The 22,696-nt window shown below is 45.7% G+C and overlaps 1 protein-coding gene across 1 annotated transcript; it reads right to left on the reverse strand.

The window, feature by feature from the left end:
- Positions 1 to 1,529: 1,529 nt before the first annotated feature.
- Positions 1,530 to 21,354, reverse strand: LOC120805430 (chromaffin granule amine transporter). Its single transcript, XM_040155649.1, has 18 exons — positions 21,324 to 21,354; positions 15,753 to 15,851; positions 13,800 to 14,197; positions 12,500 to 12,624; positions 12,161 to 12,219; positions 11,980 to 12,063; positions 10,931 to 11,023; positions 9,208 to 9,297; positions 8,912 to 8,955; positions 8,489 to 8,549; positions 8,180 to 8,275; positions 5,860 to 5,938; positions 5,376 to 5,427; positions 4,715 to 4,778; positions 4,416 to 4,535; positions 3,515 to 3,648; positions 1,729 to 1,835; positions 1,530 to 1,636 (listed from the first exon to the last, which is right to left on the reverse strand). Exons 2-18 carry the CDS (start codon positions 15,847 to 15,849, stop codon positions 1,573 to 1,575), a joined length of 1,767 nt encoding a protein of 588 aa, XP_040011583.1. The 5' UTR covers positions 15,850 to 15,851; positions 21,324 to 21,354; the 3' UTR covers positions 1,530 to 1,572.
- Between the last annotated feature and the right edge of the window lie 1,342 nt (positions 21,355 to 22,696).

The following is a 22,696-nucleotide window of genomic DNA, read 5'->3' on the forward strand; positions in this document are numbered from 1 at the left end:
GTCTCTTTGTGGTCTCTTTGTGGTCGTTTTGCGTCTCTTTGTAGTCGTTTTGCGTCTCTTTGTGGTCTCTTTGTGGTCTCTTTGTGGTCGTTTTGCGTCTCTTTGTGGTCGTTTTGCGTCTCTTTGTGGTGGGTATGCGTCTCTTTGTGGTCGTTTTGCGTCTCTTTGTGGTCATTTTGCGTCTCTTTGTGGTCGTTTTGCGTCTCTTTGTGGTGGGTATGCGTCTCTTTGTGGTCGTTTTGCGTCTCTTTGTGGTGGGTATGCGTCTCTTTGTGGTCGTTTTGCGTCTCTTTGTGGTCATTTTGCGTCTCTTTGTGGTCGTCTCTTTGTCGCTGTTTTATATTTCTGTAGTTCTTTCAGTCTCCTTAGGGTCGTTTTGCGTCTCTTTGTGGTCGTTTTGTGTCTCTTTGTAGTCGTTTTGTGTCTCTTTGTAGTCGTTTTGTGTCTCTTTGTAGTCGTTTTGCGTCTCTTTGTGGTCGTTTTGCGTCTCTTTGTGGTGGGTATGCGTCTCTTTGTGGTCATTTTGCGTCTCTTTGTGGTCGTTTTGCGTCTCTTTGTGGTCATTTTGCGTCTCTTTGTGGTCGTTTTGCGTCTCTTTGTGGTCGTTTTGCGTCTCTTTGTGGTCGTTTTGCGTCTTTTTGTGCGTCGTTTTTCTCTTTGTGGTCGTTTTGCGTCTCTTTGTGGTCGTTTTAAATCTCTTTGTAGTCGCTTTTATATTTGTAGTCTCTTTTGGTCTCTTTGTGGTCTCTTTGTAGTCGTTTTTTCTCTTTGTGGTCGTTTTGTGTCTCTTTGTAGTCGTTTTTCTTTTGTAGTCATTTTCTCTTTGTAGTCGCTTTCGTCTCTTTGTTTTGTGGTCTCTTTGTGGTCGTTTTGCGTCTCTTTGTAGTCGTTTTGCGTCTCTTTGTGGTCATTTTGCGTCTCTTTGTGGTCGTTTTTGCCTCTTTTTGGTCGTTTTCTCTTTGTGGTCGTTTTTCTCTTTGTGGTGTCTTTTTGGTCTCTTTTGTGGTCGTTTTGTGGTCTCTTTGTGGTCGTTTTTTTCTCTTTGTGGTCGTTTCGTGCTCTTTGTGGTGGCTCTTTGTGGTCGTTTTGCGTCTCTTTGTGGTCGTTTTGCGTCTCTTTGTGGTCGTTTTGCGTCTCTTTGTGGTCGTTTTTCTCTTTGTGGTCGTTTTGCGTCTCTTTGTGGTCGTTTTGCGTCTCTTTGTAGTCGTTTTGCGTCTCTTTGTAGTCGTTTTGTGTCTCTTTGTGGTGGGTATGCGTCACTTTCTGTGAGGTTCTACAGGTGAAGCCCGGGGGGCCTCGGACCCTGCGGACCCCTGAGCCTGTGTCCAGGAGGACTGTTCAGCTGTGCGTCCATACAGAGGCAGATATTTTGTAAGGCGGTTGTTAATCAGTTGTACGGACTGATCAAAACCAGGAGAGTGTCACGTTGATCCAACCTGTGAGCCACTGACGTTGACTATGAGAAGAATGAATGAGACTTTTAGTGCAGCAACCAGTGGTGCGTGAGATAGTTCCTCCTACTTCACAACTCTATTGGATGTAGAAATGAAAGACATGTAAGGGGTTTTATTATCAGCGCTGTCCCTTCAACGAATCCCATGTCTGCTCTGTTCTGACTGCTGTGACGGCAGGAAGTCTGATGATGAAGGTAAAACATGGAGACAACATCAACAACATGGACAGGGGTGTGTGCGTGTGCGTGTGCGTGTGCGTGTGCGGTAGTGTCACTCCTCCGTCTCTTCTTCTTCGCTGTAGTCGCTCAGAGGAAACTCGCGACTCTCCTTCTGCGTGTTGTAGTTTTTCCTGTGCATCACACACTCCTGGTCGATGATCGCCTGCAACACACACAGACGCACGCACACACATGCGCACACACACCGTTGATCAATAGCCCTGTACATCTCTTTAATCTGTGTGTAATTGAGAGTTTATTAAGTAGAAATGTTTCCTCTGAAGCTTTGAAGGCAACAGCTTCTGATCTGTGATCAGTCTAATCACTGTGTAATGACTTCTTCACTTTGGTTTAAAGTTTAACACACACACACACACACTGTGTGTGTGTGCACTGTGTGTGTGGGCTGTTTGAGAGGTTTACTTGTTTGGTTGAGGGTTCAGGCTAGAATCAGGTTTAGGTTAGGGTCAGGGGGAGGGGCTAGGGAATGCATTACGTCAATGAGCGTCCACACAAAGATAGAAGTAAAGGTCTGTGTGTGTGTCTGTGCGTGTGTTTGTGTCTGTATCTGTGCGTGTGCGTGTGCTTCGGTGTGTGTGTGTGGACTTTAATAACCAGTGTATTTTCCTTGTACAAGTCAGACCATGAAAGATATTTTGTTGTTAACACAAAGTGTTTTTGGGAATTCATTCACGGTGCAGCTACACTGAACCCTGCAGCTGTTCTGGCTCAACCAGTGATATGAACTGGTATGAGTGGAGGGTTTTCAGGTTCCCCACAACAACAACAACAACGCTGAAAGTGCCACTGGAGGAACTGGATGTTGTAGGACTCTGGTTCCCGATCGCAGATCCCATGATGATTAAGGGGATAATATGGGATCCAGCTATTGCGCTTCCAATGTGCTGTACTACGCATTTAAATGGACAAACTCATACTCCTGTTGGACAGCCGAGTAAAGGCCCAGTTACTCATTAATTCAAAATAATTCATTTCAGTTGAATTCATGGGTGCATTTACACACAGGCTGGAACTAAATTCATGCAAATTCCCATTTTGCGACCTTTCAGATGTGAATTTGCTCTGTTGACCCAAAACAGAGTCTGGAGAGGAGGCTGTTGTAGCTAATTATCTGTGTGTCACCATCCAGTTTTATTAAAGCTCCTCCGTCAGAGTATAAAGTACTACACAACAGAGACATGGTGTACACACACTTAGGAGCACTGACAGGGGGGGGCTGTCTTAGTCATGGGTAAGTCGGGACGAAGTGCCCTACAGAGTGCCTCCATCTGTGACAATCTGAGATGAAGTGCCCTCATGGGTGCCCTTTCAGTGGAAGACAACGTGCTAGTGCCCTGTGGAGATAGCACGATAAAGTGCCCTTTAAATGAAGGCGATGTAATGCAGTGCCCCATGAATGGCCCCTGTAACGGGGGGAGCTGGCGGGTCTCTGTGGGTGCCCTTCTTCGGGTGCCCCTAAGTCTAGCATACTGAAGTGCAGCATTGGGTGTCCTTTCAGTGAAATAAAAAAACCTGATTCAGTGCCCTCTAGGGTGCCCCCCATGTGTGAGAAACCATGATGCCGTGACGAGAGCCCTCTCAATGTCCTGTAGGGTGAACTGAATGGTAGAAGGTGAAGCGTGAAGAACTAAGACGCCCTCACGATGGAGTAAAATGGCCATTACGGTAGAAACAAATGTAGGCTAACAAATCCATGTTTTTACTATGGGTGTGATTGGAGCGCTCCCTCCCTCCTCATCAACTCTTTACTGACTGGAATCCTGAGGACAAAATGGGGGGAGTGAACGGCCCAGTGCGGTGAAAATACATGCGACCAGTTACCATTTTCTCCTCTCGGACCGCAGGGTTACGCAACAGGAAGCAGAGCGGGGCGTACAGGATGTTGATCACCCCGATAAACACCATGAGACAAGGAAAACCCACCGCCTGGACCAGAGCGCCCCCTGTGGATGGTCCTGGAACAACAGACCGAGATTTGAATGCCGTTAATCTCTGATCTAATTCGTGAAAACCAGAGATTCATTTCTGTCTCAAAGCAGTGGGCTTGTTGGTGGTTCCTTCTTTTGATTTAAATGAAGACCACATTTCCCATCAGCCTTCCTCTCACCCCCCCCCCCCCCCCAAGAAGATAAACATGTTGGGAACTGGATAATCAAACCTACAGAGGCAGAGTGGTCATGATCACTGGTAATTTTAGTGTTGTTATCTCAAGATCTTGTTTGTTTTCTTTTACGTTTTTGAAAATTTCACTTTTTTTTTATTTAAGTAAAAGCAGCAATAATTCAATGTTAAAATATCTAATTACAAATCCCAAGTCCCACATTAAAGATTTTACTTCAGGAAAGTACATAAGTATTATCAGCAAAACATACTTAAAGTATCAAAAATAAAAGTCACATTACAGAGGTAAATGGCCCCGTCAGTGTTATATTAGATTCATATATATATATATATATATATATATATAAACACAATAGTGAATTATTATTAATGATGCATTAACATTTAAGCAGCATTTTAATGTTGTTTCTGCTTGAGGTGGAAGTAATTTTACATACTTTATATAGTGTTGGGTAATTTTATCTTAATCTGCAAAGTAACCAGTCACTACAGCTGACTAATGACTGTAGTACAAAGTACAATATTCCCCTTTGAAATGCAGTAGAGTAGAAGGATAAGGTATGTATGTGTGTGTGTGTGTGTTTGTGTCTGCGAGTGTTACCGATAGCGAAGCCCATACACAGCGCCACATCAGCGATGGCGTAGACACTGCCGTAGACTGAGGCGTGACGGATGTCGACCAGGTAACCCATGATGGCCATCATGGAGGAGTCCACCATACCTACAGGACAAACATCATTCAATTCAACAAGTGAGTATCATATTAACTGTGAAAATGATCAGTGTTACCGTTTCCACGGTTAATTCAATAAAATATCAAACTGTTTGCTTGTATCACTTTACCTACTAACACCTTCGGTATTTGAGATTCAGTGAGGTAATGGGTGTGTTGATAGTCACCTATAGCGAAGCCAAGACCTCCATTTGGTCCAATTAGACCATAGATGCTGGTGGCAAAAGGAACCTGCAACAAACACACACACAGTAACCACATAATGTGATCTAAGCGGCAGCTGAAGAACATCTGGAAAGATACTGGTTAAATTGGGGGTATTTAACAAAGTTGGGTTTCTGAGAGAACATTAGACTTTAAAGGTTCAGACTCCTTGTGAAGAAGAAGATAATTAAAAGTGACATGAATGTAAAAGAAATCTGTGTAAAGATGACGTGTGTTGGTGTTGTATGAATTAATGTAACTACAGCACCTCAGTAATTTATTGGAGGGATGGATGATTGGATGAATCCATGATGGATGGATGAACAGATGACTGGACTGATAGATGGACACTTGTTTGGTTGAATGGATTATTGGATTATGGATAGATTGAAAATTGATTTGATGGATGACTGAGGGATGGATGGATGATCGATCACATTGATGGATGGGCAGATAGATAGCTGAGTGGAGGGACGGATGGATGATTGGTCGGATGAGTGGAGCAATGAATGGATGGATAGATTTACAGATGGAAATTGATTGGATGGATGAGTGGATGAACAGACTGATGGATGGATGATTGGAACGATGGATGATGTTTTGATGGAAGGATGTTATACTTACACACAGCAGACTGATTCCAACGATAAACATCCCCAACATGGAGCAGAGCCACCTGGAGATACAAAAATACCCATCAGCCACCTGTCTGTCTGTCACCTGCAGGTTTACCAGAAACCTCCGGGATCAGGTCTGAACAGGACTCAGAGTTTCCAGCAAAGTTAATCTGTTAATCTGCCGATTAAACTTCTTCCTCTGTGACGCTCGTATGAACTGAGCGACCGACACACACATAAACCTGTACTTCTATCTTTGTGAGGACGCTCATTGACGGAATGCATTCCCCAGCCCCTCACCCTGACCCTAGCCTAAACCTGATTCTAACCTGAACCCTAAAACCAGGTCTGAACCCTCAAACAGCCCGATGAAGGTGTGAGGACCGGACTAAATGTCCTCACTTTCCCAAAATGTCTTCACTCTGTAAGGTCTAAAACTCAAACTGGTCCTCACAAAGTTAGGAAGTACACACACACACACACACACTGACCGTCCCATCTTATTGGCCAGGACACCGAACAGGTTTGTTCCTATCAGGTAGGAGACACTGGCAGGAAGGAAGGCCATACCTGCAACAAAACACACACCTGTTAGAGGGAACGGAGACACTGTGAAACCACAACAACCTGGACAGAGACATTTCTGAAGACAGTAAAGTTTGAGGCTGATATGTATCTGACTCGTTATGTGGTTTACTGCACTGGAGTGTTTGTTGTTCGCTGCCTGTGCCAAAGGTTTAAGCTGCAACAGTAAAGTGAGTTTTCTTTCAAGAATCAAGCCATGAATAGTTTTTATTTCTCAGTGAACTTCTTGCAAGTCAGAAATCAGGTCCGTATTTGCTGTGACCCCCGTTTGCCTTTAAACCAGCACCAGTTCTCCTCGGTGCACCTGCACAGATTTCCAGGTTCTTGTCAGGTACGTTGTTCCAGCATCTTGGAGAACCTGCCTTGGTTCTTCTGTGGATTCAGTCTGTCTCAGTGTCTTCTGTCTCTTCAGCTGATCCCAGACTGACTCCATGATGCTGAGATCAGGGCTCTGTGGGGGCCAGACCATCTGCTGCAGGACTCCTTTTTCTCCTGGTCTCTGAGGACAGTTCTTTATGACTCTGGCTGTGTGTTTGGACTCGTCGTCCTGCTGCAGGATGAGTCAGGGACCGATCAGACGCCTCCTGATGGGACTGATGATGGAGAAGAATCTGAACATCTAAAGTGCCTCAAACTTTTGCACTGTGCTGTAACTGGAATCAGAGTCCTGTCATCATAAGACAAAAATCTACACCAACATAGCGCTGGTTAACAACATGTGTGTTTAGAGTTAAAAAGACAAGTATCTTCTTGCTGCTTCTTTCCGTGTTTTGGTGATTTTTCTTTTTTTTTTAAGGTGCATAATTCTACTGTCATTGAAGTCAATTCAGTTTTATTTATATAGCGTCAAATCAAAGCCGACGTTATCTCAGGGCACTTTTCATATAGAGAAGGTCTAGACCAGACTCTTTATAGCTATAGCTATAGCTAGTTTACAGAGACCCAAGATTCCCCCATGAGCAAGCAACAGAACCCGGCTGACGGTGGTGCGGGGCGGCCGTCTGACTCGTTTTCTGTTTTCAGCAGAAACAAGACATGTTGAACTTGTTCTCAACCAGCTGTTTATTTCCTCATCCAGCAGTTACAGAACAACATGATCCTTCATCTGGATCTGGTATCTGTGTGACCTGATGAATCTAAATCCAGTACTCCCTCCCGTTTAGCTCTGGTTTTGGTCTCCACCAGCTCCTGAGGGAAACATCTAGCATCTTTTTCGCTCAGTTTCAGCCTCAGTTCAGACTGAACGTGATCTCTATTAAATCTGTGTCCAGAGTGTGCGAACGTTAAAGCGCCTCAGTGTGTAAACGTTAAAGTGCGGCTGTGTTTCGGTTGTTTGGGGAAAACTGAGTCTTCACTAAATGAAGCTGTAGCTGCTCAGTGATGGACGGAGCTGTGTGACGGTGAAGTGAAGGAGATGAGCTTTAGTCCCCTCTAATTTTCTCAGTGATCCATTAGTTTAAATGTCAGTAGAGCTGAATACACAGCAGAGCTTTTTGCATGAACCTATGTTGATTTCGTCAGAAGACGTTTTCATTATAATATAAGGATTTTCTCAGCAGCAGCAGTTTGGGAACGACTGCTGGTTAACACGAGATTAAATCACGGTTGTCATCAGAAATACAAACACAAATCTGTAAATGAGACCAACTAGATGTTGAGCTCAGCTGCATTAAAACCCAGTGAAGATGGTCACAGAGCAGGAGGTTTAACAGACCGAGTAGCAAGAAGTCAAGACGTCTCCTGTGATCACACATTTTAAATATCGATCACACAGCAGAACGTTCGTCATAAAATCCAGATGTTACCAGCTGTCTCTGGGATGCAGTTTGGTTGTTTAACTGAAAAGAGACGTAGCTGTTTTCATGTTGTCCAGGTGTCTGACTCTGGACAGAGCTCTCTGCTAAAACCACCCGGACACTCTGTCAGTGTGAACGCAAACTGTTTTCATCTGGAAACGGTGTTTTAAACGGTTTAGACGGCTTCATGTAGACGGAGTCTACGAGAGCGATGAGAGCGAACCAGAACAGTTAAGTTGTCGGCAATGAAACCAAAACCCTGTCAGACAATTAACTCGGTAATAATTATTTACAGAATTGAGCCCTTTTTGGACTTGATGGGAGCAGACAAGTCCAAGCATCTCTAAGGAGGGACAGTGGAACTGGGTCAAAGAAGCAGGGAGGGAGTAAGAGAGGCAGGGTAAGAGGGAAGACAGACAGTGGATCCTACCAAGCTGCCATTTAGGGGAGCACATGGTCTGCATCATCCAGATAGGCAGCGTCGGCTCCAGGATGGCAACGCCCATGTTGGCGAAACAAAGAGAACCTGCAGACAAAAAGACAAAAAGACAAAAAGACAGTCTCTCTGCACTGACACCCCTGTGGTGGTTTGCCCCTTTGCCTGTTCCACTTCAGCTCCACCCAGGCTACATCCTTAAAATTTGTGTTTTATGACTCAGGTCCTGCAGCCGAGTTGATCGATGTGTCTTCGGGGTAACAAACATGGTCATACAGGTGAGTGGGAGCAGAGGTTTCTTACCTGCACTGATGAGGATGTATGGATCTTTTAACAGGGTCAGTAATGGAGTCCCCTCCACACTCTGAAACACATGAACTCAATCTGGTCACTGTGGTCCACAACAAACTGAGCTGAAACTGTCAGCGCTGACACTGCTCAGAGCTCAAATGTCACAGAAATTTAAATCTGGTACCACAACACACCTGAGTGTACGTGACAGTCTCAGAGTAAACCAACACACATGAAACGCCTCTAGTCCAATCGAGTTACACAACCAGAAACAACTGTTATGTAACAGACGTGTTAAAGTCTCAGATCAGACCGGATCAGATCAAATCACGTTAGATCATTACACATCAAACTGTCGAACGGTTCAAACCAGATCAGACCAGATCAGACCAGGATCAGTGTTATTCTGGTATCAGTGTTTTAAAGTGGACTCACCCCAGGGGAGATCTTTGAAGGCTGCAGGATGCACAGCTGTAACGCTGCAACACACAAACGTACACAAATGGAACAAAGCCTGCAGTCCAGATCAGACACTGCACACCTGACATCACGTATTCGACGCAGGCTTTTAATTTGGCGGTCTACTAAAGCCGTCAGAACTACAGTGTAAAAACACTGAGAATAAATTTGAGTTTTTCTATGTGAATTGAGCCAGATTTTAGCAGAAACAAGAGCCCCAGACCGCCCAGACCGCCCCCTCAATCAGTCCATGTGGTCGCTTCAGTTTTTACCTCCATCGAACACTGCCAGGAAGGCCAGGATCAGGAAGGGGGCGCTCTTCCCCACAAACTCATACATCACACTGCCGAACGGAGCTCCGACTGAAACACGGCGAAACACACACACACACACACAAATTACATACCACCTTAAAAATGTACACAAACAAATGAATAAAGAACAAGTAACAGAACACGCGATACACAACAATACAGAGACTAACACGCATCTACAGTTGGACATAAAACTGTTGTGTGTGTGTTGTTGTGCTCATGAGGACCAATTTGAGTTTTAGTTCTTGGGTGTGGGAACATGTTGTCTGGTCGTGCCTTCTTCTGAGGGCTGTTTGAGGGTCCAGACTTGTTTCTAGAGTTAATGTAAGAACCAGGTTTAGGTTGAGGTCCGGTCTGGCGCATTGCTCTTTCACCAGTCGTTGTAATCTCACGTAGCACCCGCAAACCTTTGCAATAATGTCCACAAATTGCAGCTGGTTTGCAGGCTGTGAATCTTGAATTTGAAACATCGCGGTCTACTCTAGGTCTCTACGCAAACGCACCAACTTTGTGCAGCTTCTCGTTGATGATTGGCTGGTTGATCCGTTCAAAAACGCATTTACAAAGACGAGAAGGACAAAGAGGCAAGAAGATGAAGACCTGCTACTGCAGGTGTGTTGTTGTCTGTACTCAGTCTTCACACAACCTGGACAAAGTCTGCATTTTGAATTCAGGCGGCGTAAGGCACATAAGGAGAAACTTCACTGACGTCCTTCCCTCTGATCTCAAACACGCTCACACTACAAGAGTGGAAAATAAGGATGCATCACACACTACAGGATGTTATTGAGATTATCGTGCCAGAGGGAGCAACCACGGAGCAACGCACCACCTCATGTGATCTCATGGGGAAGTGAATGTAAACGAAATGGAGACTGTGGTGCAACAACTCGATGTAACGTTAGTAACGTCACTCTGCAGTGAGAAAAAACAAAAGAAGAAGAAGGAGTCTGGATGAGACAAAATCGTTGGGGAGACGCCGTCAACACGGGTTGTCTGTTGTTCATCGAGAACTGTCCACAGTAATATGCTAGCCTCAAGGGCTGGAGCAGTTATTGTTGCTTGGCAACACTGTCAGCTGCTCTGGGATTGACGTAATCATCCAGATGTTAACTCCTAGATATCAAACATGTTGGATATTAATCGGGGCGGCGAGCAGTTCAGGAGGCTTAAGACTGGATCTGTAAACCCCTCACATTACCAGATAATCTGGGCTGATCATCGGTACCGACCTATGTCCCAGACCAGAATTCTGCTCTGACTGTAATGAGGGGACTCCTGCAGTCTGAGCCCGGCTTTAGTCTCCTGATTCCATCTGTGCAAAGCATTTTAGGATCCTCGCATCACTGCAGCAGCTGTCGACACAGAACCGGTTCAGACCTGTGGCTCCAAACTGTTTCCACCACCGGCCCGAGATCCGCTTTTTATGCCAAAAAAACTGAGATCTCCAGCTGGTTTGTGTCTCTGTAGCTTTGGTTCGTTGTCTCCGAGTTTCGTTTCGGAGGAGACCAGGATCAAGACTGTGATCAGAAGGGCTAAAGAACAGGAACCTTTTTGTTTCGGGTTCGTCTGTGAACAGGTTAAAGTAAGGTTAGGTTTGGGTTGAGGCAGGGTCTCCAGAATCTAGTCAAGGCTATGTAGGCTCTGTGTGTGTGTGTGTGTGTGTGTGTGTGTGTCTCACTCAGGACTCCCATAGCCAGTCCTCCCAGTGCGACGCCCATGGCGATGCCTCTCTCCTCGTCATCTGTGTACACACTGGCCAACATACCCAGACCTACACACACACACAAATGAGTGTAAAAGCCTGGGAGTTGGTGCAGGTTGAATCTTTTTAACGTTCTCTAACATTTTATCTGATGTTGTTTGTAACAGCACTGTTTTGTTTCTATCTGTAATCTTGGAGGTGACGCACTAAAGGGGGACTTCACAAACTCTACAAATCTGGGATGTTCCTGTGGTTTAGGGGTCCAGACGCTGAATCACAACATCCCAGATTTGAGTCCAGTTGGGGACGTCTGTTGCTCGTGTCGTCAAAGCTAAGAGAGCTATGCTAAGCTAATTTGAGAGAATGGAAATCGACCCCCCCCATAAAACAAAATAATAATTTGGTTTAAATTATTGTTTTGTTTTATTGGTTCCTTTATTAATTTTACCCATTTTTTTTCCTTGTGTGCATTGGTCTTATATTGCTTTACTTTTTACATTTGAACTGTCTTATTATCAGATGGTCCGTCATCAGTAAAGCACGTTGAATTGCTCTAAACTGTACGAAAAGGGCTATACAGAATACGTTTGATTGATTGATTGATTGATTGATTGATTGATTGATTGATTCTCCTCCACAGCAGCTAAAGACTGAACTTCCTGACCCTTCACTGCTTCACTTGTAAGTTTTTTCTGCAGAGAAACTTTGCCTTCATTTACACACTTTTGACTGGTCTGTTTTTTTGTGTTGTTGGTCAGAAAATGAATAGATGTGAACTTTGTCCTCAAATTAAAACACCAGCGAAGACTCGTTTCCTGATGGTTTCCTCTCTTCGGGCTTCATGTGCGTCAGCGTTTATTCGCTCGGTCTGTTTTATCCCCAGCTGCTGTTACACCCAACACGAGAGGAAACACTTGGGATTTTTCAGCATTTCCACTCGGGTGGACGCAAACGCACAAGGTGAGAACCAGACGTCGGTGTGTTTGTGTCCTGAATGTTCGTTGTTTGAGTGTCAAGGTGTCGACCTGCCACAGAGGAGAAGGACGAGCCGATTCCCTGCAGAGAGCGAGCGAAGAACAGCAGAGCGTAGGTTCCTGAGAACGCAAACACTGACACACACACACACACACAAACGATTAGACGCTTCTTCATAGAAAACACACTCCTATGATTGTGTGTGTCTTTGTGTGTCTTTGTCTGACTTACTGATGGTGGACACAAACATGATGATGAATCCAGCAAACATGGGGATGTGGTACCCGATCCTGCACAAGAGAGAGAGACTGTCAGTCAAATAATTTACCGCTTTACATTCATGACGATAATCTTTTACATATTTTCAAACAAAACAAAAAAAAGTGTTATGTCAAAAGACAAAGACGACAGTTTGGTGGACGAGTGAGTAAACACAACAAGAAACCGGTCAAATGATGTTATTACCTGCGGAAACGTTCATAGATTAAACGATGAACTGATGCATCAAAAGGTAGCGGCTGACAGATTCATCCGCGATGAGAGTGACCGACCAATCAGCCGCCAACTCACCTGTTGGTGAGCGGCCCGACGAAGGGGTTGACCGTCAGCTGGACCAGAGCCTTAGAGGCAAACAGCAAACCCACACGGACGTTCTCCTCCTCCAGGAACACGCTGTCCTGGAGACAGGAGGACTCCTGGGGGGGGGAGAGGAGGAGGAGGGAGAGGAGGAGGGGAGGGAGAGGAGAGGAGGAGGAGGGGAGGAAGAGGAGAGGAAAGAGGAGAGGAAAGAGGGGAGGAGGAGAGAGGAGGAGAGGGAAGAGGAGGGGAGAGGAGAGGAGGGGAGGAAAGAGGGGAGGGAGGAGGGGAGGGAGGAGAGGGGAGGGAGGGGAGGGAGGGAGGGGAGGAGGGGAGGAAAGAGGGGAGGAGAGAGGAGGAGGGGAGAAGAGGAGGGGAGAGGGAAAGAGGGGAGGAGGGAGGAGGGAGGGGAGAGGAGAGGAGGAGGAAAGAGGAGGGGAGAGGAGAGGGGAGAGGGAGGAGGAGGAGAGGAGGGGAGGGAGGGGAGAGAGGGGAGGAGGGAGAGGGGAGGAGGAGGGAGGGGAGGAGGGGAAGAGGAGAGGGGAGGAAAGAGGAGAGGGGAGGAGAGAGGAAAGAGGGGAGGAGGAGAGGGGAGGAGGGGAGGGGAGGAGAGGGGAGGAGGAGAGGGGAGGAGGAGGAAAGGGGAGGAGGGGAGGAGGAGGAGGGGAGAGAGAGAGGGAGGAGAGGAAAGAGGGGAGGAGGTGAGGGGAGAGGGAGGGGAGAGAGGGGAGGAAAGAGGGGAGGAGGAAAGGGGAGGAGGGGAAGAGGAGAGGAGAGGAGAGGAGGAGGAGGGGAGGAGAGGGGAGGAGAGGGGAGAGGAGGAGGAGAGGAAAGAGGGGAGGGAGGAGAGGAGGAGGAGGAGAGGAAAGAGAGGAGGAGGAGAGGGGAGGAGGGGAGGAGGAGAGGGGAGGAGGAGAGGAGGAGGGAGAGGGAGAGGAGGAGGAGAGGAAAGAGGGGAGGAGGAGAGAGGAGGAGGAGAGAGGAGGAGGAAAGAGGGGAGGAGGGGAAGGAGAGAGGAGGAGGAGGGGAGAGGAGAGGAAAGAGGAGAGGAGGAGGAGGGGAGGAGGAGGAGGAGAGGAAAGAGGGGAGGAGGAGAGAGGAGGAGAGGGGAGGAGGAGAGGGGAGGAGGAAAGGGGAGGAGGGGAAGGAGAGAGGAGGAGGAGGGGAGAGGAGAGGAAAGAGGAGAGGAGGAGGAGGAGGGGACCGAGGACACAAAACAAGGAGACACGATAACAAATGACCATGGTGAAGCGATTCATGCAGGAGTGTCAGGTACAGATCCTCCTCCACCTACCGTAGCATCCGTGCTCTCGTTGATCTGCAGGTCTGGGGCCAGACTGGTCTGGTCTGCTGGCCCGGTGTCAGGGGTCGGCTCAGTCCGGATCTCCTGCAGACTGAAGGTGGTGTTGTCAAAGAGAGACACCAGAGGAGAGAAGGTGGGGGGAGATGACAAGGTGCTCTGCTCCGACTGTCTACCCGGGACCGGTGCACTGTGGCTAGGCCGAGACAGCTGTGAGGCCTGGGGGGTCTGACTGGAGGTCTGGAGGTTTGACCCGGGGGACGGGGCCTGTGAGGGAACCACGCCCGGGCGTGAGGCACCACGGCTGGGCAGAGGGAGCAGGGAGGGCTGGGCGGTCTGGGGCTCTGGACTAGGATGCTCCATGGCGTAGAGGAATGTTGGGATGATCGGCACTGTGGGAGGAGGTGGAGATGGACTGATTAATTGATCGACTGGTTCGTTCATTAAAATAAAGTTCATTCACACCATGGACATGTCTTCAACATCATTTCTAATAAATGACAAACTGCAACATTGAAAGGCTCTTCTGCATAGAATGCATTTTTTATGTCATTTCAAAACGCCACACTGAATGAAACAAGTCAAGTCAGGTCAAATTTATTTAAACATCTTCTTGGTAGCAGCAAGGAGACATTTTAAACCTGCTGCAGGGGAGCAAGGGAAGACTGAACCGCCTCCCGTGTGAAGCCCTCTGCAGCGGTCCGGACACGAGGTTACAGAAGCTCCTCCACATCTCCGAAGGGAAGAAAAGGTTCGATCTCTGCTGTCGACCAAATGTGAATGACAGCGTTTCTTTGTTTGTCAACTTCTAATAGAGTCGAGATGACTCCGGCACGACGACGGAGATCTGGAGACAGAGACCCAAGAAAACTGGCTGTAGCTACATTTTCTGCAGGGCTAGCTTAGGGTTAAACAATACAGGGCCGTGGATGGAGCCGTGGGGGCCGCCCCAGGAAACACACCCATACTTTCTGTCACATCCAAAGCTGATTAGTGAATCAAGATTGATCGATTGGTTTGTCAAGAGATGAAACACGTCGATTTAAACCTGTAAACACCTGTAACCGGTGTGTAGCGGCACGCAAAGCCCAGCGGGGGATGAAAGAGCAGAGAGGGTTTTCTCTGAGAAGAGACCGAAGGAGACAACCGTGAACTGAGACAGCAGGCTTTAAAGTTCACGGTCAAGAGGTTGTGTGTGTGTGTGAGACCTCTGCAGCCTTTACATTAGCTCTGAGTCTAACAGCTGACGACAGCCTCGACCTCGAGGTTTTTAGCTGCGTCACAGATCTGTTTCCAGCAGCTGAGACTCCATCATGGAGGAACCTTAGAGGACGGACCGTTACTGAATCGTGTTGGAATACGACACGTGGCCAGAAGTATGTGGACAGCTGAACATATGCGACAAGGTAACACGTGACTGTGGCTCCATGTTCATTACTGTGCTGCTCCAACAGCCTCCACCCTCCGGGTTTGAGTCTGTCCTGCAGATGTGGAAGCTGCTACTATCTGAGATACATCACCTCTTTTCAATAGGGTCCACAAACACAAAAAGGTACAAAAGAACAAACATTTAAACAAACGTAAATACATAAATAATAGCAATGGCAGTAGAATAAAATAATCCAAGTGACACAAAAACACAGTCAAGAAGGTAAAGAAGCAAAAAGTCGTGAAAACAAGTGAGTTCAGCAAATGATTCCAGTTCTCTTAAATTTAAAAGCACGTCTCACAGTTTCTTCAGAGTTGAACAGCACAGTAAGCAGATGGAGCTGAGTGTGTCTGGGTGGAGTGAGATGGAACCATGTGCATGGTTCCATCTATTCACATTTTAATTTGAGTCGGTGGGGCTGGAGGAATGGCCTTGAATTTCTGTGTGTGTGTGTGTGTGTGTGTGTGTGTGTGTGTGTGTGTGTGTGTGTGTGTGTGTGTGTGCGTGTGTGCACTCACCAACCACAGTGAGCAGCATGTTGTCGAGCAGAAGAGCCACACACACCACCACCAGGACAAGTCTGGGAGAACCTCGACTCTGATGGAGCCACGCCATGTCTACACACACACACACACACACACACACACGGGAAAACACACACACACACACACACACACACAGGACAAAACACACACACACACACACACAGGACAAAACACACACGAATGCACGCACAGGACAAAACACACCCTCACACACACAAACACACAGGACAAAACACACACACACACACACACACACACACACAGGATAAAACACGCACACACACACACACACACACAGGACAAAACACACACACACACACACATGATGACATTAGAGGACAGTTCTGATAAACACGAAGGAGGATCATCTCGTATCCTCACTGATAAACATGAGCTCTTCTGACTTGAATGGATGAACTGCTGTTACTTCACTCAGCTCATTAAATGAAGCTTTTTGTAGTTTGAAGACAACAGACGTGATGGAAACCTGCTGTGTGTCTTTAATTAAGTTCACGGACTGCACCTATAACATCCACCCGCCACTGGAAGCGCTTTACGCTGCAGCACTTTCCTCTACGTGCTTCAAGGACCCCGTCCGCTTCCTGAAGGCCAGGAACCGAACCCGGGTCGACTGCTCGGAAGGCGGCTAAGCTCCCCACCGTACCACCATCGCTCTAAGACCCGGTTGGTTCTTCTCTTCATGGCGAAAAGAGCGCGAACCGGGACGGAGGTTCGTCCTGAATTCGGTCTCTGAGCTGAACTCAGTGACCGGGAGCAGCCTCACGTGTCGTCTTTGTACTGACTCTTTAAACTGAGAGAATGGGAAAGGAAAGTCAATCTGTCCGTGAGACTAAACAGCGGATTCAACTTAATGTCTGGAGTTTATTGAGCTTGTTTTCTCAGGCCCAGGTGAACTTAACTCGGTTAGTTTTACATTTTCAAAACTCGTGAAACGAAGCTTCTTAGATGTTTTTCTACGTTGAACGAACTTAAAATGATTTAAAGTGTATTCGTTTTCATCTGTTTGCTGCTGCTTTTCCTGCTTTACTGTTTGATATTTCTGTTTTATTGTTCTATTCATTTGTTTGCTCTTGAAACAGTCGGTTTCATCTGCTTTGTTATTTATTCTCACATTTTTTTTGTTTCCACCGCTACATCCACCTCATCCCCTGACAAGGTCAGACAGATGTTACTGTTTATAATGACATCTGTTGAAGTATCTACTTTTCCTCAGGTTACTCAGATTACTCCCCTTTATACATGACATTAGTTTTACATTTACTCATTTTGCTTTTACGCTTTTATCCAAAGCGGCTTACGGGTGAGGGACGACAGCAGGAGACCTTGAAGTAAGAACTAAGTACTAGATCTGTTCAGTGCGACAAAGTGCGAGGAGATCAGGTCCAGAAGTTCACCGACAGTCCTCGGTAAGTGTGAGTTAGGCCCGTTAGGATAGAGAGGGACGCCCCTGCTCTGGTAACATATGGTAGCTCGTTCCACCACTGGGGAACCACAAACGAGAACAGTCTGGACTGTGACTGTCCTGTTGGCTTAATGTCAGAAAAGACTGAAAACAGAGTGGTCTGAATCTGAGCAGCAGAGGTGGAGATACCCTCATCTTTGGTCAAATATTAGCCAGTGCTAAAACGTTCAGACGTCCAGCATCCTAACAGCTACTTGGGTAACTCAGCATGCAAACAAGGAGAAAGACGAATATCTCCATGGTCACGATGCTTATTTGGCTTCATAATGTTGCTGTGTTGTAATAAAGAAACACGGGGAAGTCAGAGAGCAGCTGTAGTGAGTCAGAGAGCTCCCTCATATCACATCTGATCTTTAATAAAGCAACAGGATGGTCTGCTGTTATCAGAGACTCCAGATATTAGTCTGAGCCTCCAGATCCAAACTGTCCGCTGCTTTTGACAGAAGGTTTCGGTGACTGATCTGTAGAGATGCGGGTAACTTGAATGTAGAGAGGGCGCAGATATTCTACATTTTTCTTCTTGTCATCAAGTCACGTGCAGCCTCAAACCACCACTGAACATCTCCTGCTAACAGGTGCTGTGTGTGCATCACAACCTGGTCTATCTGATTCCTCTGAGCCGCAGAGCTCCACTGTTTCCAGAAACTATCAAAACCCATCAGCAAGTCACACTGTTCTGGGTGACAGGTTCCTTCATCAACATGAACACACACAATGTAGTTTATTCAGACTCAGTCCCAAATCACGACCAACTCCCAAGTCAAGACCTACAAGTCCCAAGTCAAGACCAACTAGTCCCAAGTCAGGACCAAAAAGTCCCAAATCATGATTTACTAATTCCAACTCAAATCCAACTAATCCCAAATCAAGACCAACTCGTCCCAAGTCAAGACCTACAGGTCCAATGTCAGGACCAATAAGTCCCAAATCACGACCAAGTCCCAAATCAAGACCAACAAGTCCAAAGTCAAGACCAACTAGTCCCAAGTCAAGACCAACTAGTCCCATGTCAGGACAAACTAGTCCCAAGTCACAACCAATAAGTCCCAAATCACAACCAACTCCCAAGTCAAGACCAATAAGTCCCAAATCACGACCAACTAGTCCCAAGTCAGGACCAAAAAGTCCCAAATCATGATTTACTAATTCCAACTCAAATCCAACTAATCCCAAGTCAAGACCTGCAAGTCCAAAGTCAAGACCTACAGGTCCAATGTCAGGACCAATAAGTCCCAAATCACGACCAAGTCCCAAATCAAGACCAACAAGTCCCAAGTCAAGAGCAACTAGTCCCAAGTCAAGAGCAACTAGTCCCAAGTCAAGACCAACAAGTCCCAAATCACGACCAACTCGTCCCAAGTCAAGACCTACAGGTCCAATGTCAGGACCAATAAGTCCCAAATCACGACCTAGTCCAAAGTCAAGACCAACAAGTCCCAAGTCAAGAGCAACTAGTCCCAAGTCAAGACCAACAAGTCCCAAATCACGACCAACTCGTCCCAAGTCAAGACCTACAGGTAATCATGACCAACTCCCAATTCAAGACGAACAAGTCCCAAGTCAAGACCAACTAGTCCCATGTCAGGATCAACTAGTCCCAAGTCACAACCAATAAGTCCCAAATCACGACCAACTCCCGAGTCAAGCCCTAAAAGTCCCAAGTCAAGACCAACCAGTCCCATGTCAAGACCAATAAATCCCAAATCACGACCAAGTCCCAAGTCACGACCAACAAGTCCCAAGTCAAGACCAACTAGTCCCCAGTCAAGACCAACAAGTCCCAAATCATGACCAAGTCCCAAGTCAAGACCAACAAGTCTTAAGTCAAGACCAACTAGTCCCAAGTCAACAGACCAACAAGTCCCAAGTCAAGACCAACTAGTCCCAAGTCAAGACCTACAGGTCCCATGTCAGGACCAATAAGTCCTGAATCACGACCAAGTCCCAAGTCAACAGCTACAAGTCCAAAGTCAAGACCAACTAGTCCCATGTCAGGACAAACTAGTCCCAAGTCAAGACCAACTAGTCCCAAGTCAAGACCAACTAGTCCCATGTCAAGACCAACTAGTCCCATGTCAGGACCAAGAAGTCCCAAATCAAGACCAAGTCCCAAGTCAAGAACAACTAGTCCCAAGTCAAGACCAATAAGTCCCAAATCACAACCAAGTCCCAAGTCAAGACCTGCAAGTCCAAAGTCAAGACCAACTAGTCCCAAGTCAAGACCAATAAGTCCCAAATCACGACCAACTCCAAAGTCAAGACCAACTAGTCCCGAGTCAAGACCAAGTAGTCCCGAGTCAAGACCAACTAGTCCCAAATTCAAAGATTTTAAACTGTTCCCACTCTGGCAGTACTTTTTTTAGCGTTGTCGTTTAGTGAGTCTAAACGCAGGCAGGAATTACAACCAGCCACTGATCAGACGGGGGCACTAACGCAGCATTTGACTGTTTAAATAGAAGAAAACAGAAGAAAATCAACCCCTTGAGGTTATTATTTTTTAAAATCTTGTTCACACGTTTAATAATAATAATAATAATAATAGTAATAGTAATAAAGTTGTTTAGACAAGATATTCTAGTGTCACACAAATATGGATTCTGTGCAGACAAGATAGAAACCATCATCTTCTTGGACTTCAGGCGCTCTGTAGAAAACACAAAGCATGAATAAAAATGTTTCAACACGTCTTCCGTGTTTTTAGATTTTTCCTCGTTAGTGTGAACGTGAGCTGACTGACTGTTTACTGTCTGTTTGCGCTGACTGCTGATTGGTTTAGAGGCTCTCTCCTCCCTCACTAATACAGTTAAATTACACACACACACGCATACGCACGCACGTACACACCTCCCTTTATTCTCTTATCTCTGTCCATCTCGTTTGCTTCACCCCCACCTGCCTCGCTCTCTTCTGCATGATGGAAATGTAATTTTGTCTTTGAATCTTTTGTTCGACGCAGGGGAAGGAAACATGATATGGTGAAGTCTGGCGATCGTCTGTGAAGTCTAAGGTTTTTATATTTATATTCTGACCTATTTCATGCCATTTGGATGTAAATATTTCTCTGTCTCTCTCTATTGCTGATCCTGTCAGTTAAAAGAGAAATAAAATTAAAATAAGCACAGGCTGACTGAAGCAATACGTGATCAATACACATCCAAGTCTGTCAATCACCTGCAGACACACACGTCATACTAAGTGAAATAATGTGAATAAAGACTCAAGTTAAACTGAATACCCAGGGGAAATATATATAAATCTAATGAATGAAAAAGTCAAACCAAAAAGAAAATAAACAAACAAAAATAGCAGTAAAATCAATGAAATAGAATCAAATCAATATTGAAAAAATGTTAACATCTAGGAAAATGAATAAAAGTGAACACTGAACACAATTTTAAAAAGATGAATACATCTAAAAAAAGATACAACAAATCAGTAAAATAAAAAGGAAAAACTTAAATGATAAAACTTAAAGGACACGTATAAATAAAATAAATTAAAAAATATAAGCTCAGCTGAAACTGAACCCTCAGAAAAATGAAAACTAGAAAAATAAATCAAATTTAAATCTGGTAAATCTAAATTCAAATACAATAAATTAATAACTGGATAAAAATCAAAATGAAAAATATAATGGGGGAAAAAAGCTCAGTTGAAACTAAACACTCAAAATAGATAAATACATTTAATTTAAATGTAGTAACTCTAAATTAAAATGAAAGAAATAAATGAAATAAATAAAAATATGAAATATGCCCATATATACAGGAACACTTCCACTAAAACTGATAAATGAGCAAAATGCAGCTGATAAAAAACTTCAGAGTTAAAAATCATTACAGCCAAACTAAAACTGATCGTTTAGCAAAATAAAAGCCTAAATCTAGTATTTACAATGTAAATTCTGATGGAGACCAACTTATTGATTTGTTAAAGATTTTAAAGCAGCATCTGAATTAAAACATAAGAATAAAACACACGTCCATCAGCGATTCGATTGACAGGAAGCTGGTTTTTATAATGAGGAAGGTTAAAGATAAACGAACACAGGTGGGTCCTACCTGGACGAGTGAAGCTCTTCTTCTTCTTCTTTCGGCCGCTGACGGAGCGACTATATATCTGACCTGAGGGGAGGAGATGGAAAGAGACGAGGACGGAGGAGACACGGAGAGGAGGAAGGAGAGAGGGAAGGATGGAAGGAGAGGAGGGAGGAGGTGGATGTTTCCTCTCTATTGTTCTGATAATGATAAAAACAGACAATATGGAGACACACACACACACACATTTACACACCGAACACGCAAATGATACACCCTCTGACCTGTGTGTGCGTGTGTGTGCGTGTGTGTGTGTGTGTGTGTGTGTGTGTCAGTAATTGTGAGCATCTGCTGTCCTTTTATTGAAGCCCTGGAACAACCTGCAGGCTGGAGACCTTATCACACACACATCTACACACACACACACACACACACACACACACACACACACCACCCACAGACACACACAGACAAAACATATCTACACACACACACACACACACACCAGGTCTGTTTACCCTGCTGTTCTCTCTGTATGAGGTCTTTCATGTATGTTTGTCCACTCATACATGTGGCCACGCGCTGAACGTATGAGCACAAATAATCCAACAAGACAAACAAGATAATCTGCAGCCGAACCAAATGAAGTGTTGGATGTAGGAGTTAGTTCAGTGTCACCGTGGATGTGAAAGCAACCTGCTGTCTCCACGTCACCGCTGGTCTTTTTCCAAATCATCCAGCAGCTGTTACAGGCCTCCCTCCCTCATTTCAACAGGAACGCAGATAACATCAGGGAGGCCTGAGGGCCCTGGGGTCCGGAGAGAAAGCACGAACGACGGTGGGTGTACATGTCGGTCCGGTAGCACATCGCTGCACCACAAAGTTTTCACCATGGGTCTTATCAAGTCATCTTTGTCAGCATTCACATATCGTCACCTTTTCAGTTGATACGCTGAACTTGATTCGGCTGGTAATTCTCTGTAGGTTCATCCGACCCCGTGTTTGCGGGGAATTACGTTCATTTATCACCGAACTGTAAAAATCGCCGGCTGGATTGTGTTCAGAGGCGACGTTTAGTCCCGTCTGTGGTTTACACGGGTTGCGTCTGAAGTTTTTCTGTATTAAACCAGACCAGGATCTTCCCTGAACCTGAACCAGGCGCCGTGAGAGTCTGAACAGAACCATAAACCAGTTTCATGACGCTGGAGTCTCCACAGGTGGTTGTTGTGCTGCAGGATCAGGTCTTCCCCCGGAACAGAAAGACGTTGTCTGTGAAGATTTGACTTCATTGGCAACATTTCCTGGTTATGTTCATAGGAAACACTGATCAGGTCCCAGTTGTGTTTCCGATGAAATGTATTTGCTTTTGTGAATTAGTTGTATATAAAGGTAATTTC

Source organism: Xiphias gladius, chromosome 19 (genome assembly GCF_016859285.1).
Source record: "Xiphias gladius isolate SHS-SW01 ecotype Sanya breed wild chromosome 19, ASM1685928v1, whole genome shotgun sequence".
NCBI lineage: Eukaryota > Metazoa > Chordata > Actinopteri > Istiophoriformes > Xiphiidae > Xiphias > Xiphias gladius.